Source organism: Mustela nigripes, chromosome 16, assembly GCF_022355385.1.
Source record: "Mustela nigripes isolate SB6536 chromosome 16, MUSNIG.SB6536, whole genome shotgun sequence".
NCBI classification, from domain to species: Eukaryota; Metazoa; Chordata; class Mammalia; order Carnivora; family Mustelidae; genus Mustela; species Mustela nigripes.
The window spans coordinates 4,480,709-4,498,861 of NC_081572.1; the positions used below are offsets into that span (position 1 = coordinate 4,480,709).

Consider the following 18,153-nt stretch of genomic DNA (forward strand, 5'->3'; position numbering starts at 1 on the left):
GGGGGAATAGAGGCAGGGAGAGTCTCCTGCCCCCCCCCCCCCCACCGCAGCACCTAGGATAAGGCAGTTCCCCCATCCCGGGGGGCTAGCCAGCAGGGTGTGAAGGAAGGCCTCCTACGGACATGGGGCAGGGCACCACCCGCCCGCACCCTCCTACCGGTACTTCTTGAAGGACAGTCCCATGTGCTGCTTCATCTGCTGGAGGCCATGGTAGTCGGTGTAGATGAGGTCGAAAGGCAGGGGCATGGTGAGCGGGCAGTTCCCCCGGCCTGGCGGCACCCCTAAGTTACTGAGAGAAGAGCCCTTCAGAATCTGAGCCCCAGGAGGACAGCAGAAACCCACCTTCCCCAACCATCCCTGAGTCTGGGGCTCCTGGAGCCACCCCAGTTCTTATAGCCCAGGATAAACATGGGGGAGGGGGCACTGTAAAGGAACGTGAGGATAACACATGAGTGTTGGCAAACTTGGAAAGGAAGTGAATGGGGTGGCCACGTCCAGTTGCCTAGGTTTCTCACTGCACAACAAACTCCAATAAGAGCAAGTAGGACTGAGATCCAGCCTGGGCTAGTTTCCCAAGCTGTACCCCTGGCCTGGGCTACCTGCCAGGTGGAAGGAGCACCTTCTGTAAATTTGCACAAACGTGCTCCCTGCAGGGCTGGGTCCGCCCAGTGGGGGCACCTTTATCTAGGGTTCCCAAATTGCCATAAATGCTCGCTATGGTCCTTAGAGCAGTTTCAGTGTCTGGAGCAGAAAGCCCTGCATCAGAAGACAAAATTCTGCTCTGCTGACTGGCTTGTGGCCCAGGGAGATGCCCAGTCCTGCCCCACAGGGTCACCCTGCTGGCCAGACCATGTACGCAAAGGTTTTCCTCTGGTGACCCAGTGCCATAACCCCCATCCAGGAACCCAGGCTCGGAGCAACCAACCCTTCTGAGGGGATGGAGGCATTCAGACTGCCTGAGCCCCTGAGCCAGGCAGGGAGTAGAAAAGCCCGCCTTTCTTTCGGGACCCCACAGCAGCCACCCACCTCCCCTGAGTTCTTATCTCCCTTGGATTCGTGGTCCAGATGCCTGCGCTGGATGGCGTCCCAGAGACCTCCCAGTGAGCCCCTTCAGGATCCATGTGAAGAGCAGACTCAGGCCGGGTAGGTGAGGAGCTCGGACAAAATCATGGGCTCATCAACAGCAAAGGGCCACGATGGGTAAGCTGCCTGGGTCACATCTTGGGCTCCTGGAGCCCGTTCAAGCCAGGTGGAAAACTACCAGCCTGGACGTCTATGTGCTCTGTTTGCTCACGCTCTGCAGGTCATGACCAGGGGCTGGGGTGGGGGGTGCTGCACACACTGTCCCCCGAGCACAGCGAAGTTTATGGGAACCGGATGGCAAGGCTATGATGGAAAGACGGCAGGGGAGGCTGCATGTGATGTGTGATGGGGACTGAGGTATCAAGGGTCTGTGCCCTTGAAGGGTACAGGGGGCAGGGGCTGTCCCTGTGCCTGTTCCCCACCAGCCAGCGTACCCCAGACTCAATCCAGCTCCCCCCGCCATGTTAGAACCTTGGCTGCTAAGTGCCTAGAGGAGAATGAAAAATCCTAATAACCAGAGTCTCCCATTTCTCATCTGTATAGAGAACCCTGGCCAAGGGCGCCCTCCCAGCTCGTCCAGCTCTCATACATCCCCTCTCTCCAACCAGACCACCCCACGGGAGGCTCAAAACCAGGACTTCTAAGGCAGGGCAGGCTTCGTGAGATTTTTTTTTTTTTTTCCCTGTGGAAATACCCAGAAAGCAAAGGAGAATGAGCAGACCGCAGGGGTCTGGAGCCATCACAGGAAACAGCTCCCACAGCCTGGAGACTCATGAAATATTTGGTGGCATTTTCAAGTGGAACAGACTTTGCCTTCTACTCTGTAGGACAACCCTACATCCGTATTCGAGCCTGGGCTTTCTCTCGCCCCCACAAACTCCTCTGGTAAGGCTGATGCCCTACAAAGAAGCCACATTTTTGCTCTGAGCTACAAAAGCTCCGGTTATAGACAGACACTATCCCCTTCTCCCCACTCAACGGAGAGCCATGGGCAGAAGGACAAATGATTTGCTGTCCCTTCCTTGCAGGAACCAGGAGGACGGTGGCTGCCCCTCCCACGGGGAACTGGGACCTGGGAAAACTGGCCAACAATTCCGAAAGCACCAGCCGTTAGGTGGGTCCGCTTGCTGCCACCTGCACGGAAATAGGCCTACTTTCCCACGTTACATGTCAGGCCACGTGTCCTGGTGTGGTGCCGACAATATCGTGCAGGCTTCCTCCTGCTGCTCCGTTACTGCCCACAGCCCTGGCCTCTGCCCCAAACCCCAGGACCACTGAGAGGCCAGACGAGCAGCTCTCGCCTGGGACAGAGTCTGCCCAGATGTTCTAAAGTATCTGCCATCATCTTCGCCACCCTGGGGGCTAAAATGTTGAACCCGGGAGCCAGGCTACAGGCTTTCGGTTTAGTGACTCGCTCAATCCTTCCATCTGAGCGACCACCCTATAAGATGAGACCCATTCTTATTCTGTTCCACTCTTTTCAGACGAGGAAACAGAGAGTTGGTAATTTACCAGGATTGCACAGCCAGGAAGCCGCGGAGCGGGGACTGGAAACCAGGCAGCCGGGCTCTGGAGCCCACACTCCCGTCCGCTAGGTTCTCCTGCTTCCCTGGGCTGGCCAGGCGGCAGACAGTGGGACGGTGGGTGGTGGGACCTTAGTGCCATCCCCGGAATCCGAGCCCCAGCTGCCAGCAGAGCCTGGGCTGCGGTCCCAGTTCTGTGGCTAACCCCTGAGGGCTCACAAGCTTCCTGGAGTTTCATCTTCCTCCTCAGCCACAGACCAATAAAAACGGCTCCTGCAAAGGGTTCCCGGTAGGATCGACTGAGGCAAGGTGAGTGAAAGTCCCACTAAATATCATTTCCTCTTGTCATCCGTTCGGCCTCCTGACCCTCTGGGCCCGGCCACGCCTTCCTGACCCCCTCCCCCCACGCCACCTGCGCACACATCCCCCTCACGTAAGGTCCTGTCATCTGTCACCTCGAATCTTGAGATCATTTCCTCTCTGCTCTGTGTCCCTCCAGTTTTGTCTCTTTCCTAGAGAGATCTTTCCACAACGTAAACGTGGTTTTCATCCCTCTCAGATGACTCCGCACCTCCTGGACCTTCTTCCTCCTCTGGGAAGCCTTCCTTGGTCTCCTGGGCAGAGAGACACGCAGCCTCTGCGCCCACCCACCGCTGGCTTCAGCCCCCGCCCCGCGCCCTCCGGAGTCACCTCCTTACTACTGGGGGCCGATGAGGACAGGGCCAGGGCATCTTTGAAAGGCCAGGGTTGGGACACGCCTTGTCCCAACAAACACCTGCTGTGTTCAGGAATGAATGAACAAACCAACGAAGCAGGTGAACCCCCTTAGGAAGGACTGGTTAAAGGCGGACGATGTGGCCAAGGACAGCATATCCAGAGAGAGACAGCGGGTAAGGGATGCTCAGGGCTGATGGCTGTCTCAGCTCTTGGCTCTTCGGGGGTGGGAGGCAGTCTCCTGGGACACCTCGGGACAGGGACACCAGTGCTCCCGCGTGCCCTGCAAAGCCATCCCGCAGGAAGGAGAGGAGACAGAACACAGCACCCTTCCCAGGGAGAGTTAGGGAGGGGGCGCCTGGGGTACCCAGCTCTAGAAAACTAGGGTTTTCCATTTAAGGCGACGTCAGTGGGGAGAAGCACCCCCGCAGCCGCCGCATCCCTCTGGTCACAGGGACGCGGAGCCTGCTGGGAGGGTGGCGGACAGGGTCGGCCGCGAGGAGGGGAATGTGGTTTCCTCGCTGGTGATTTCAGCTCGCATTTACGGGCCATTTTATGCTGAGTGGTTGGTTGCAGCCGCAACATGAGCTAAAAAACGCCGTCTCCCGACAGCCTTCAGCCAAGGGTGCCCATGGAAGGCTCGGCTGGACATGTCCGCCTTCTGTGCGGACGTCTCAAGAGGTCCCCTCTGGATGGTTCCTTCTTTCCAATGCCAAGTTCCTCATTCCCCTTTGGACTCTTCGCCCAGGGCTGGGTTGGGGGCAGAGGGGACATCGGGGGGCCTCCCCAGCCCCAGCACACCACAGGGCCACCGGGTAGGTGAGTGTGGCAGGGAGAACCAGCGGCTCGCCAAGCAGGGACCTCACACGCATCCACCTGGCGCCGCCCACTACCCTACACCGTGCTTGGGAAGGACGGGGGTCTACGTGGAATTGCCAAACTGAGTGGCTGGAATGTATCTCTAAATGTCCCCAGGCCACCTGCGCGGGAGCCTGAATATAGGATGAAAGGGGTGGGGGAGGGGGGTGACCTCAGGAAACCGGGCTTTTCTACAACACACCTGGTTATCATGGGTCGGCCACACCCAACCCCAAAATGCACCCACAGCAAGCACCCTGGGGTGAGGGGCAACGGGGGGTTCGTGTTTAAGGGGGACAGAGTTCCAGTGTAGGAGGAGGAGAAAGTCCGGGAGAGGGATGATCGCGATGGCTGCACAGCCTCGTGAATGTACTTGATACCACTGAACCGTACACGTAAACGTGGTTAGGAGAGTAAATTTTGTTATGTGTATTTGACTATATATGTTTTAAAAAGCCAAACTGTTCACACGCAGGGGCCCGTGCCCCGTCCCACAGGACATGCCGTGTCCCTAAGGAGCCCCTGGACTCCCAGCTGGCCAGAATGTAGGGGGCCCAGCACATAGCCAGAGACGGGGAAACTCAGATACTCTTTGCTAAAAGATCAAAAGGTAGGATGGTAGATAGGACGAGAGGGAAACCACAGTCTGTGATCAGTTGAAAGAAAGAAAAAATTCTTCAGAGCCCCCTGGGCTGCTCAGTCAGTTGAACGAATGTCCGACTCTTGATTTCGGCTCAGGTCATGATCTCAGGGTTGTGAGATCAAGCCCCGCATTGGGCTCTATGCTCAGCAGGGAGTCTGCTTGGGATTCTCTCTCTCCCTCTGCTCTTCCCCCTGCTCGCTGGCTCTAACAGAAATAAATAAATTGTCAAAGAAAAAAGAAAAAGAATCCTAAGCAGGGAATCAAAATGCTGGGTTTTGGCACAACGGAAATCACTCCTGGGCTCCAGCACGAACTTGCTGGGTGGCCTTGGCCAGACGTCAGACTGTTCTGGTGTCCGCCTCCACTCCCATAACATGACGCTTGGACGGATCTCCATGGTCCCTTCCAGGCTAAAAATGCTCTGATTCTATTTCTCCCTGTACCTTTGGTCTGTGGCTGGAAATAATCTCTCCAGGTAGTGCTCAAATTCTGGAACAAATTATTCTCTCTCTCCCTCCCTCTCCTCTCTGTGTGGGAAGGACCTAATTAAAAAGAATTCTCACCAAGTGCTCAGAGATCCTTGGCTCCAGGTGCTAAGGGCATACCGGGATCCTCTGCTTTCCTTGGCCCGTCTCATTGCTGGGAGCACACTGGCTGCAGCAGCCCAGGACGTTTCGGCCTCCGCGGGCGCCCGTTATCCCTCCGACCCTGTCCAGCACGCATCTCCTGAGCACGGAAATAGCCCCCATCTCTCTCCCATGGCCTGTTTCTGGAGCAGACCCTGCCTCTGCCCAAGAGCAAAGGGCACAGAAAGAAAGAGGCCCAGAGAGTTAACTGGGCATCTCAGGAAATGCTCCGAAGGGCAGCCGGGATCACCAAAGAGAGAGGAATTCCGCTGTCCTGCAGTAGTTTCTTCCCTCCCCTCGATGCACTCTTGCTCTCCAGCAGCCAGGCAGCCAGAAGGTGCTCCATACTCAAAGGCCACAAAGGAGCAAGGGCCGGAGGTTTCTAAAAGAGAAACACAAGGAGCAGCCTCCCTCCCAGCCTACACTGGGACCAGTGTCCAAAGCTGACACTTTCTTCCCCAGCATTCCTTCCTACAAAGCAAACTCAGGTCTAAGAATAGGGCCGCCGCTCCCAGGAGAGCTGGATGAAACCACAGATTCCCTCCAGCTCCCGGCACAGCGAGGATGTGGTCAGAGAAACAGGAACACATCCCTTTGGCTGTTCTCGGCCTCCTTCCTTGCAGACTGGCCCCAATTTACATAACGAATATCCAGGGAAGGGAAGCCTGAGCGCAAAGCAAGCTTCTGTCATCTAAGCTACGCCTTAAAGGTAGCTGGACGGCGCAGGTTACCATCCAGAGAGCTGATGGCTTCCGATGCCCAGGCCGGCCCGGAGGGGCTGCCTTGTCACTCCGCTGGGGCCTGGGCATGGGGATGTTAATTTCCAGGTCCTCAGGTGATTCTCAGCCCCAGCGGCTCTCCCGATTCTATCCAGTTTCACACAAACCTTCCTCCTGGAGGGCCCAAGAAGGGGAAGGTGCTGCTCTCGATGCCACTAGAACACGCCCCGTGGGAGATGTGGGCTGAGAGAGAGACACAGCGCTGGGGTGCTGGACACCTACTTTGGGGGGCCCGGGGGCCTCTGGGGGAAAGCTTAGGAAAGAGGGGTCTGGCTCCCAGGAAAAGACCTTCCTTTCACCAAAGCCCCTTTAGGAGTTCAGAGAGGGATGGAAGGAGCCCTGGGGGCTCACGGGTACCACCCTGTGCCTCTGCCAACTTCCCCGAAATAAATAAGCCCCAGGCCAGTCCATCTGGGGCCAAGCAGCCGGGCTTTGCCCATTCTGCTGGGGCTTCAGGCTCCAGGAAGCCCATCCCACTGTCCACCCACGAGCCGCCACCTGACACGATCTCCCCTTGTCAGCAGACTGACGAACACTGGAACCCACCCCCATCGTGGGAACCCATCGCCCCCAGGCCTCGGAGACAGGTTCTTGCTTCCTCCCAGAACAAATCCCACCTTGTTACCTTCAAGGGCCTCAGAAGGCCGCTTGTGCCTCGTTTCTTCCCTCACTCCCCACGGTCCTGCCCACCCCACCTGGGTCTCCTTTAAACATCTTTTCCTCTGCAGCCCTCTGGCCCCGGTGTGGACCAGGCCGGAGCTGGGAATGGTGCCCGGGGCCGCGGCATCAGTACAGTCCCGTCTGCTGGCCAAGGTCAAGCTTTGGTCAGACTTGTCACCAACAGATTCCCGCTCCCTGTGGCTCAGCGCAGCACGGGGGAGAGGCCAGCACGGCGCGGGGGGGGCCCACCGCAGAGGTCCCCCACCTTCCGTGGCGTTCAGCCACGCAGACCCTGATGCCACTACACAGGAGATTAAAGCACCTCCCTGGATTCCAAGGAAGAAGAGGACAAAAGGAGTCGGGTGAGGGGGCAGAGAGATTTTTTTTTAGCATAAATTAAGCATTTGCCTCTCCTGCTGCTGCTTGGAGTGGGTGGCTGGGATGTGCGGCGGGGACGCCCAGCGCCGTGTGCAGAGTCAGCAAAGCGCCAAAGCATGCCGGATGGGCTCGTTCTCCCTTCTGCTCACCCGGGTACTTCGTGTTATAAAATGTTAAGAGCACCCAGAGAATTACGGAAAATAATATGAGGATAAATGAATACCTCGTAGTCCACTTCCCAGCCTGGTCAAATCTTACCGTTTTGCCATACCTGGTTCAATTCTCCCCCCGCCCACTGGGTGACACACTACAAATCCGGGTGGAAGCCCGGGGCTGTGTCTGTCTTGTCTCCGCCCTCCGCCTCACTCCCGGCAGATGCTGGGCGCCCGCCACACCCGCACAGGGCTCTGTTCCTTGTCCTCTGCGGCCGCCAGGCATCATCGCGCTACCCCAGTTCTGAAACCTCAGCAGCTCCCTTCTCAGGCTCCCGCGAGCATGTAAACACGCCCCGCACTCTCCCACCTTGAAAGGTAAACAAGAACTGAGTCCCCCACCCCCCCAAGTCCTGACCCCAGCACCCGGGAGTGTGACCTTACTTGGAAAGAAGGTCTTTGCAGATGATGAAGTTAGGATGAGGTCATTTAGGGCGGGTTCTAATCCAGCATGGGGGTGTCCCCACGTGGGAGGGATTAGACACCAAGACAGACACACAGGGGGGACGGTGGCCCCCTCCTCAAGCCCCGGCCCGTGAGAAGCTAGGAGAGGCGTGGCGCCCGCAGGCTCTCGGCACCGCTGCAGCCAGAGCAGCAAGCCAAGGCAGGCATCTGGGGTCCACAACCCTGAGACCATAAATCACACGACTTTGCCCTGTGCTTCTGCTGTCACCTGCCTCCAGGCCTCTGCTCCCCTCACAGCCAGGTTCCCCCGAGGCCGAGGACTCTCATCAGCTTTGCTCCTACCTCAGAGGCCCTGCTACTACCAAGGGCACTGGCCTCCCCCTCAGCCCACAACCCACCCATCTCTGGTGTGTGTCTCTACAACTCAGCCAAGATGGGTCTTTCTAGGGTCAACAATGACTTCCACGTGGCCTAATTCGCTGGGCAGTTTTCAGTCCCCTTCTTGCTTCTGGTCAGCAACTAACATCACAACCACACTCGCCTTCTAGAAGCGTCCTCTCCATTGGTGCCCATGGCTCCAAGCTCTCCTGGAGAAAAAGGTCCTGGAAGAGGAGACTGGGGAGTAGCCAGGAGGGCTTGGAGCCTGGTTCAGGCCGGTCTAAGCCAGTCCCAGCCAGTCGCACCCTGAGGGCCCCTGCCTGGCTCTCAGAGGGCTGGGCTGCACAGAAGACAAGGATGCGATCTCCGCCTCCCTCATTCCCCAGGGACCCTCCCCAGTATTTCCCTCGGACAAACAACAACACTGATCACATCAAAAGGCCAGAGGACCGATTTCTACCCGGTCCCCATGCTGACAGGCACGAGTTTTCCCTCCTCGTCCTCTTATTTAAACACCCTCCTCTCAAGCTTTCATCATTTGCCAGTTAAGTCAACTAATTTTCTACTAAACCCAATTTCACTCATGGATGGAGGAAGAACTCAGTAATTTTTTCCTCATGCCATGTACTAGTAATGATGCTTGAAATTATGCAAATAAAATTAATGAGCACCGCTGGTTCCGGCCAGGCAGGAAGGGAAAGGCTTCATTTAAAATGCCCACTGTGGATGGGGCATTCAGAGGACCCAGTACGGGAGCAGCCGACAGAGGCTCCTGCCGAGCCTCCCCTTCCCCCAGCGAGTGCGGTGGGCGGGGGCAGTGCTGTGACTGCCCGCCCCCAGCCCCGCCCCACACGCCCCGCCCCCTGCAGCCCCGCCCCTGCAGTCCCGTCACTGAGCGCATTGCTCTCGCCGAAACACCTTGCAGCAGCAAAGCCAGATGGGGGCTCTGTGCATTGCCCCAAACATCACTCCAGTGAGCTGGTTAATTGAAACACCAGAACACGAGGAGCAGAGAAAAGCGGCTCATGCGTCCAGCCTTGTTGCTTAGTCAGTGGCAGAGACATCTGCCGTGAACATCTGTGACAAACGACAGCACACGTCCGAGCGGCAGCATCTCCGTCCCACTGCCTTCCCCTGTACAGGTTATTTAGCCAGACCAGGGAGAGGCTTGTCACGGAAGCCACGCTGCGACTCGGAACTGGGCTCGCCTTCATGTCTCATTGACCTATTTTCCAGTTAACCTGGTGCTGCCCGCAGGAAACGGCTTCCTAAGGCTGGGAGGGGGGCTCCAGGATGATTCTCTTCTTCCTGCAGAGCCCACAGCAACGCGATGAGTGCTCAGCGGGATTTCTGCCCGTGACCCCTTTGCAAGCTCAGAAGGTCACTGTCTTTTTGTAGGGTGCCTTGTGTCCCCCCAGAATTCATGTCAAGAGTCCTAACGCCTAGTGTCTCAGGAGTGTCTTTATCTGGAGACGGGGCTGTTAAAGAGGCAATCAGATTGAAATAAGGTCTAATGACCTGATCCATTACGACCCACATGCGCGTAAGAGGAGAGTTGGCTACGCACGTACACGGAGAAAAGGCCACGTGAAGACGAAGGCAGAGATAGGGATGACGCTTCACAAGCCAGTGAGCGCCAAAGGTCACCAGCAAACCACCAGAAGCCATGGAAGAGTCTGTGACAGACCCTCCCTCACCGCCTCAGGAGGACAACCCTGCTGACACCTTGACCCTGAACTTCCAGCCCCCAGACTGTGAGACCAGAGTGTGTCAGACCTGTGTGCGGTGCTTCATCGCAGCGGCCCTAGCTAACTGATACACAACTGTGTCGAAATCTCAGCTGCATTTAGACAGCGTTGGGCTGGTCCTGGCAGAAGGAGCCTGAGGAGCTCACAGCCCTGGCCTCCATCTGTCACAGGGGAGAAGGACATCCGAGAAAGGGCATGGGACACAGTGCATTCCGGGTCAGCAGGTTCCCACCTGATGCCCTGGGTGAGGCATGAGAAGCCCACTATCTGGGCCACTTCCAAGGGGTGCCTCCTCAGCCCACCCCCTGCAACCGAGGGGATCGTGGGGGCTTTCAGGTATGCAAATGCGCGCTTGGGAGGAATCTACACACGCTTTCTACGAGTCTTCTAGGGACCTGAGCCTTAACCCCAGGCCCCAATCCTGCACTCAGGACCTGCACTAGGGACACAGACGACAGCTCTTGTAAACAAGCCAAGAAGGCCGATGTCCCGACCCCACAACAGCCCAGACGCTGGGGGTGGGGGATCCCAGGGGAGACTTAGAAAGGCCACAGCCCTAACTTTTCCACTTGTCAACCTTCACTGCTCATTAGATCACATGGGGAGCTTTGAGAACTGGATACTTGGGCCCCCACTGCAGACCAGTTAAACAGAGACACCAAGGGTGGGCCCCAGTGTCAGTAAGTTTTCTAAGGCTGCTCTGCAGTGGGAGGGGTGAGGGGAAGGGGTAAAAATCCCCACCTGAAATGTATCCCAACCACAGCAGATGCTGTTAATTTTGGAGACACAACTGTATTATGTCTCCTGGGGAAGGTGGTTTCTCTTTTGTTTTTATTTTTTAGTTGTCTTGAAATTGTTTCTGATAAGAGATTTAGAAAGCCCCTTCAGGAGGCTGTTCCCTGAGGTCTGTGGGCTGTTTACAACACCCCTGCCCTGTCTGAGCAAGAGCAATTTGCCCGCACTTACACCCCACCGGGGACCAAGGATGGAGCTGTCCGGACACAGCCCGGGGCCTGCCCATGTGAGAGCGCAAGTCAGAGATGAGGTAACGTCTCCCCGGAGCCCCTGCTTCTGGGCATTTCAGATCTGTGTGAGCCTGGCATGAAGTGACGTGTTGGCGGGAAGATATGGAGTCTCTGTGGGTGTGTGAGTGTGTGTGAGTGTGTGCTGGCCTTTGTGTGGTGGTGTAGGCCTGTGCACAGGGATGCACGTGTGTGTGCGTGCATGAGCCGCGCACACGTGCGTGGGTGTGCATGTGTGGTCATACATGGGGGCATGCACGCATGTGCACGTGTGTATATGTGGGTACCCGTGTGTTCAGTAAAAGAAAAGCAGCAGGAGGGATTTCAGATCTTGGTCCTTTCCACAAGGGCCTCGCCATCCTCACTGCTCTGGCCCCGTTATGAGCAATGGCTGCCTCAGTAAACACAAGCTCGGGGCCACACCCCAGAAATGGCCAGAGGAGGAAGTGCCCTTGGCAGGGAAGGACCTGCAGTGAAAGCCGAAACAGGAGACACCCCAGCATGGGTTGGGAAGCTGGGAAACTGAGTTAATTCCCATCTCTTCAGGAGACTTGTCGAAAACCTGCCCTCACAGAGGGACGGTTCTCTCCGTGTGGTTGTTGGGCTGTCACAAATGCGTGGGAGAGGCCTTCCCTCAGGGAGCAGTGAAGGAAGGAAGTTCTCACGTCTCTGGGCCCAGAAGATGCATGGCCAGAAGGGAGCAATCAAGCTGAACGCTGATGGACAAGCATGATTTCCTCTAACCTTAAGGCAGGTCAAGGTGTCAGCAGTGCCGATAAGATGCTCCACACCCATGGGGGTCTTTGTGTATGGCAGAGCCTTGGATGAGGAGTCCAGACAGCCCTAACCCCCCAGGAGTCTTCCCACTGCATCCTGGGGGCTCTGGTGACCTAGAGGACATGTGCCCCTGGACCCTTGCTTGCTGCTCTGCCCTAGGCAGGTCTGGTTCATGGCCACCCACAGCCCCTGACTGTGCCATCCACAAACTGCCCAAGACTTCTTTGACTTCCCCGACACTGGTCCCTCTTCTCTTTCCTCCTCCTCACCCCCACCCTATCTGACTTTCCTGTAGGAAGCTTCAAGGCCAGGCAAAGATGCTTCTTTTCATCATTTGCAAACACTGGCAGCATTCTGCTCCACAGTGTTGGTGCATCTGCATCCTCTGTTCAGAGGGAGCTGGGGGAGAGCAGCAGTGTGTGCTGGCGGGTGACGAGTGGGCACACTCAGCTCTGATGTGGCCTGCACAATGTGAAAAGCTTGGTCTGAGGACAAAATGCCACCAGGGTAAGACCCAGAGCAAGGGACATGCAAGTTCCCTCTCCCAACGCTGAGCTGCTCATCTACAGGTTCAGCACCAGCACATGGGGACAGCGCCCTGCCCAGTTCCTTCCCACTCAGGGAGGGGCCTTTCAGCCAGATTTTGTAGGACCCACCACGGGCAGTTGCTATTCCCAGGTATCACCTCGTCCCCCAGAACCTGCTACCCCCAACCTGGGATTGTGCTTCCCAACACTGCTGCAATGGAGCAGCCCCCTTGTTAGTCCCTGTCGCCTTTGCCCCCTTCAAAGTGGATCCTCTATATACACTGTTCCTCTCTGAAGACACTTTGCAACTTTCCTAGTTCTACTGGAGAAGTGCATCAACCTAAAAGAAGGGCTCCAGTGGTGTGAATTGCAAGCCACAGGAATAAAAATCTTCAAACCATAAGGTCATTTAGCGGCCTCCCCTAATGCAATACAGTGGGTCCTAGTACTGCCTTCTGATCGAGGTCATGAGAAGCACTACTCGAGTTACTGGCAGACTCCAACTCGCAGGGGGAAACTGCAGAGGCTGAGTAGCTGCCCAAGACCAAGTTGTCAATGGCTTTGTCCCCACCAACATCCTCCTCTCTCCAACATTCCTATGCTACAGAGCATTAGCATTTGTGGCCAGGACAAAATGCTGATCAGAGAGAGACATCTAGAACCAATAGACCATCAAGATGATGGGTGGGCTCTGGACAAGAATCACATTTTAGCTTGAAATCCACCCTTAGAGTAAGTTAATGGACTGATGAAAAAAAGTCAATTTGTAGGTGACAATTCTGGGGCCTTCCTTAGTCATGCCCAATGAGAAAGAGGCGGTAAAACACAAAGCACAAACCCCTAACCATGAAGAAAAAGAAAAAGAAAAAGATCAATAACTTTGATTACATTAAATTAAGGCCTTCTATTCCTTGGTTGGCGGGGGCTAGAAAACAAAGACAAGCCACAAATTAGGAGAAGATTCTTAAACAGGTAAAAGTTGCATGGGGCTTATAACCATTGTATATAAAGAACACCTACAACTCAACAAGAAAAACAAACCACCCAGCAGAAAGGTGGGCAAAGGACATGAATGGGCATTTCATCAAGAGTAAAGGACAAGTATATGGCAGACTGCTCGGCCTCACTAGCTGTCAGGGAAATGCAAGTTCAGAACATAACAGATCATGACATGACTTGACACCTTCAGTTAAGAAGTATAATGATCCTACATGTGGGAGACAACATAGCCACTGGGAACCTCCAAGTGGTGAGGCTAAATTGGTGCCGTGACTCTGGCAAACAATTAGCATTATCTTATAAAGCTGGATTTTCACACACCATTAGTCCCAGAATTTGGTAACTTAGTCTATACTGAAAAGCAACTCAGTCTCTACCCAAGAGAAATCGTGACACAGGTATCCCATGTACAGGCGTGTCTACCACAGCATCACTCAAAATAACTTACAAAAAGCACGGGGGAAATATACACAGTCAGGAAAAACTGAAAAATAATGATGGACCATCCAAATAATGAAATCTCAAACAGCAGTGAAAATGAATAAAAGAGTTACATGAACAACAACAATGAAACTCTGAAATGTAGGAATGGGTGAAGAAAGCATGTCTCAAACATCACATACAGCAGGTGCCATTTATACAAAGCTCAAAGCAAACCAAAATGAAACAAAACCATATACTGTTTATGGATACCTGAGTATGTAAAACACACCCACACCCACACCCACACCCCCCCCACACACACAATCCTACCCCCCTCATCACCATCTCCTACCCCCAAGAACATCAGGGGGACTCTGGAAAGGCAAGTTTCGGGGATGGGACAGGCATTACAGCCCACTTCACCACCCCCCAAGTCTTATCAGCTCCCAAAATAGGTCCAGGAAGGAGCCCAATTTCAGAGGGAAACCCCGAGGCTGTACCACGCCCACCGAGATGACAGAGAGGACGCCTTCTACATGACATGGCTCCATTCCACAAACCAGTATTTGTCAGTCGCTGAGTGCAAACACTGGGGCACCTATTCGCCCAAGTGGAGAAAAGGACCTTTGAACAGCGCTGGGCAAACATGCATCCTTGGTGCCTCCCAAACACGACGAGGCATCAACATGGAGGAGAAGGGAAAGAGGAATGTCACTATCCCCAGTACACTAGGAAGCCTCCCAGGGACCTGCGGGTGGAACAGGGGCTCCCGGAGGACAGGTCCCTCTTCCTCTCCTCCCCTCCCCCGGCACTCACCTCTGCAGCTCCTTCAGGGACACTGTGATCCGCAGGCCATGGCCCAGGACGTAGAGAGTGGCCAAGATGTCTGCCCACTGCACCATCTCTCCCAGTGGCCCGCCCTTTAGCACCCTTGGGCTGAACACATCACCAGACTCCTCCGTCAGGAAGCCGATGTGAACAAGGATCTGGGGAAAACACAGGGTCAGCGTGAAGGAGCAGCAGCATTGCCCTGCCACCCCCAGGGGGACCCAGCCAGCAGCGGTCACTGTCTCCAGGCTGTGCCTGGGCAGGTGCTTCCTGGCACCAGCAGGGGGACCAAGAGGCAGAGTGACCATGCTGGGCGCTGGGGGTCAAAGTGAACAAGATGGTCACATCCCGCCCTCAAGGCGCTTACGTTCCAGATGGAAGAGGTAGACAACAGTAAACACAGACAAGAGATAGTTTCATGAAATGATAGGAACTCTGAAAGAAATAAACAGGGTGATGTGAGAGTCAGGTAAACATTTATCGGATGGATGAATGTGGAGGAATACATGGGTAGATGGAGGGTTGGGTGGCTGGACAGGTGGATGGATGGACCTGCAAACCCCCCCAAACAGGCTCTGTTATTCCCAATATCCCAGGCAAATGACATGACTTTTCTGCCTGAAAAGAACAAGATGTCTACAGAATGCAGAACTCCTACGTGGTGGAGGGGAGGGTTTGTCATTCTACCCCAAACCTAAAAAGGGCCAGGGGCCACCACATGCATCTATCCTGACTCTGCCTCCCTCACCCCAGCTGAAACTCAAACTCAATAAAACCTTTTCAAGGGCAGACCTGGTGCTCACTTGAAGGCCTGGGGCCCTGAGCTCACTCTAAGCTCTCTGAGTGAGGCTCCCTGAATGCACAGAGAAGCAGTACCTGCTTCTGGTCCCTCCAGACACTTCCCAGCTTCCGTGCCAGCCGCTGGGCAGCCAGCGCCCACTGGGCCGTGAGCCGCTTGGTCCGTTTCTTCATGAAGATTAGAGACTCCTTCCCACTGCCCATCAGCTCCAGGAGGTGGGACAGGTTGCTCCGGAAAACTGCCTGGAGGGGGGCCCAGACCTGGGTTCTTCAGCCCTCAGACCCAAAGCCACAATACCCCCATCATCTGCTGCTCTGGGAACAGGGGCTGGCACGCTCCCGGGAGGGTGCGGCCTACTCTAGCTTCTCCTGCCATTTATAAAGGCCCACAGACCCCCACAGTTGGGGAGCCCTGCTCTCACCACCCAACACGAGCCGCCCGGCCAAGCCGGTCTGTCCCAGTCCAGCTCTGGTCATCCTCCTGTCCCGAGCCCTTTGGGGGTGGCCAGTAATGACAGTCCCCAGGCATCTCAGCTGCTACATAGAGACAGCAAGGGTGGTGGTCAGAGCTGGCCCTCGGACAGCAGGGAGGCCGGGCCACCTTTCAGTGGAGCTGGAGTAACAGGACGCCTTGAACTAACTGCACTCCCCAGATCTCAGACCTGCCACCTGTTCAGTGTGGTTGCATAAGGGACTGCTGGGCAGTTTCAGTACAGATAAAGCATCTGGAAGCCTTCCAGGAGCAACACTATTGTTACTATTATCCTAGCCTGTTTAGCGGTGCCTCCAGGGCCCCAGCTTGGCCCTTAAGCTGGCCAAGCTTTGCAGCATCCCCAGAAGGCTGGCAGGCTGGGACGCACCCCCCACCAGGCACGGCTGGCCGGCCTCATTTTACCGGGGTCCAAGAGCTCCTCCTGTTGTCCCTTAAGGATGTCCCACCCAAGCAGGCCCGTTTGACCTGTCCACCAGCCTTCACAGGCCTACCCACTTCCCAGGCCTACCTGGACTTTGGGGAGGGGCTTGGGGGCCATCTGGGCGGCCGTCTGGTTCCTCCAGGGCAGCGGGGGGCAGAACCACTCAACCTCACTGAGGTAGATGAGGAAGGAGCACTCGGTGCCGTCCACCCCAAAGAAGGCATAGCAGGGGTCAGAGGTCCAGCGGGCACGCATCCACTGCGGAGAGGGCCAGCCTAGGCGAGGGTGCTGGCAGAGCCCCACCCACGTCCTTGACAGACTCTTTGGGGGCATGTCCTTGGGGACCCATGGTCCCTCAGGACAGGGCCTCTGGGACACACATTAAGAATGCAGCAAGGCCAGAGCAGAAAGGAAAGGAAAGACCAGAGCCCCACGACCCGGCCCTGAGTCCTGGCCACTGAGAACCCCGAGAAAGCCTGAGCAGGACCACTGTCCCCCAGGCCCAGAAAGAGAAGGGCCTCGGAAGTGTAAGGCCAGGTGGTGACAGACTCAGGGAACGCTCCTGGGCGAACAGTGGGAGATGCAGCAGCTCGGGGCCTGGCTGGTCTCCGAGAGTAGGATCCGGTTGAGGCCAAGGTCAGGAGCCCACCCACGGGGATCCCCACATGTCAGCGAGGAAGGGGGGCCCAGGGCCGCTGCCCCACCCTCTTGGGGAGTTCGGAACGGGAGAGGAGCTGGCTTTCATGCCACGGACTGCATTCCCAGATGGACAGACTTCACGCAGCCATGGGCCCCTGGAAGTGAGCCCCTGGGAGAGGGGCCGGGGGCCTTTCTCAGTCCAGCTGGTCGCAAGGATGGGGAGGGATGGGGAGACAGGGCCACTCAAGAGATCCAGTCTGGGTCTGAACTGGCGGGGATGCAGGCCACTGGAGGTGTTACTAACAGTTTGTTTGCTGTAACAAAATACCGGGAACCCTGAAACGTGATCGTAGTAGGCAGTGCGGGTTGGTGGGCCCCGCAGACAGCCCATGCAGAGAAGCCCTAAGGCTGGCCTCTGCCAGGGTCAGGGGCTGGGGGCTGGGCAGACATCGCTGCCAGGAGCAGGATCTCAGAGCTGGTCTGGGGCCAGGGCCCCCCGGTCCCCTCTACCCCATCCTCAGCCCGAGCCTCACCTCCACCTTCCCTGAGCAGTCAGGGAACTTGGGGTCACTGGGTGCCTCACACTGGTCCCGCCGGCCTTCAGACACTGTGTGGGGAGAAGGTCAGCATGCTGGGGGCCTCGGAGGAGCCCAGGTCTGGGGGGAAGGGGTTAGCCCAGGAGCACACACAGCCCTCCCTCCCCTGGGTTTCCTCACCTGAGGCCACCTGCCAGGGGGTGCCCACGCCCGGGTTTCCCCCTCTGCCCCAGGCCCCCTACCTCTCATACGGGCTTTGGAACCAGTGAGGAGCCAGCTTGAATGGCCCAGTGTCTGGATAGGCAGACCTCACGCACCCAGCCAAATGTAACCCTCTTGGGGGGCCCCCGCCTGCTGCTCCCCACATCAAGAAAAATGGAGGGGGCCCCCAGGGACTCCAGGACCTCTGTTCTCACACCAGTCCCAGTGGGGTGAACCCCAAGTCACCCCACCCAGAGCCTGAGGCCGGAGGCGGGAGAGCTGCAGTGGGGGGAGGGTCAGGGCCGCCCAACACACTGGCCTCCTGGGGCCAAAGGAGTGCCCTGGGCCGCACCCTTGCTGTGCAGGACCAGGCTGTGACGCAGGATCTGGTCCACCTTCGCGGCGATGTCCGACACGTTCTGGGCGATGGCCTGGATCCGCTCCATGAGGCCAGCCCCAGGGGGAAACCTAGTAAGAGAAGC

The 18,153-nt window shown here is 56.6% G+C and overlaps 1 protein-coding gene across 2 annotated transcripts in view; it reads right to left on the bottom strand.

The window, feature by feature from the left end:
* Positions 1-18,153, bottom strand: part of MGAT5B (alpha-1,6-mannosylglycoprotein 6-beta-N-acetylglucosaminyltransferase B) — a 65,220-nt gene that overhangs the window by 22,620 nt on the left and 24,447 nt on the right. Inside the window, exons 4-9 of one of the 2 annotated variants that reach the window (XM_059379348.1) lie at positions 18,024-18,139; positions 17,468-17,541; positions 16,383-16,553; positions 15,460-15,624; positions 14,572-14,741; positions 158-289 (exon numbers count right to left, since the gene is read on the bottom strand). In XM_059379348.1, the coding sequence (XP_059235331.1) occupies positions 158-289; positions 14,572-14,741; positions 15,460-15,624; positions 16,383-16,553; positions 17,468-17,541; positions 18,024-18,139 (828 nt within the window). The remainder of the gene's footprint in view (positions 1-157; positions 290-14,571; positions 14,742-15,459; positions 15,625-16,382; positions 16,554-17,467; positions 17,542-18,023; positions 18,140-18,153) is intronic. The other variant, XM_059379349.1, reaches the window with a different exon arrangement.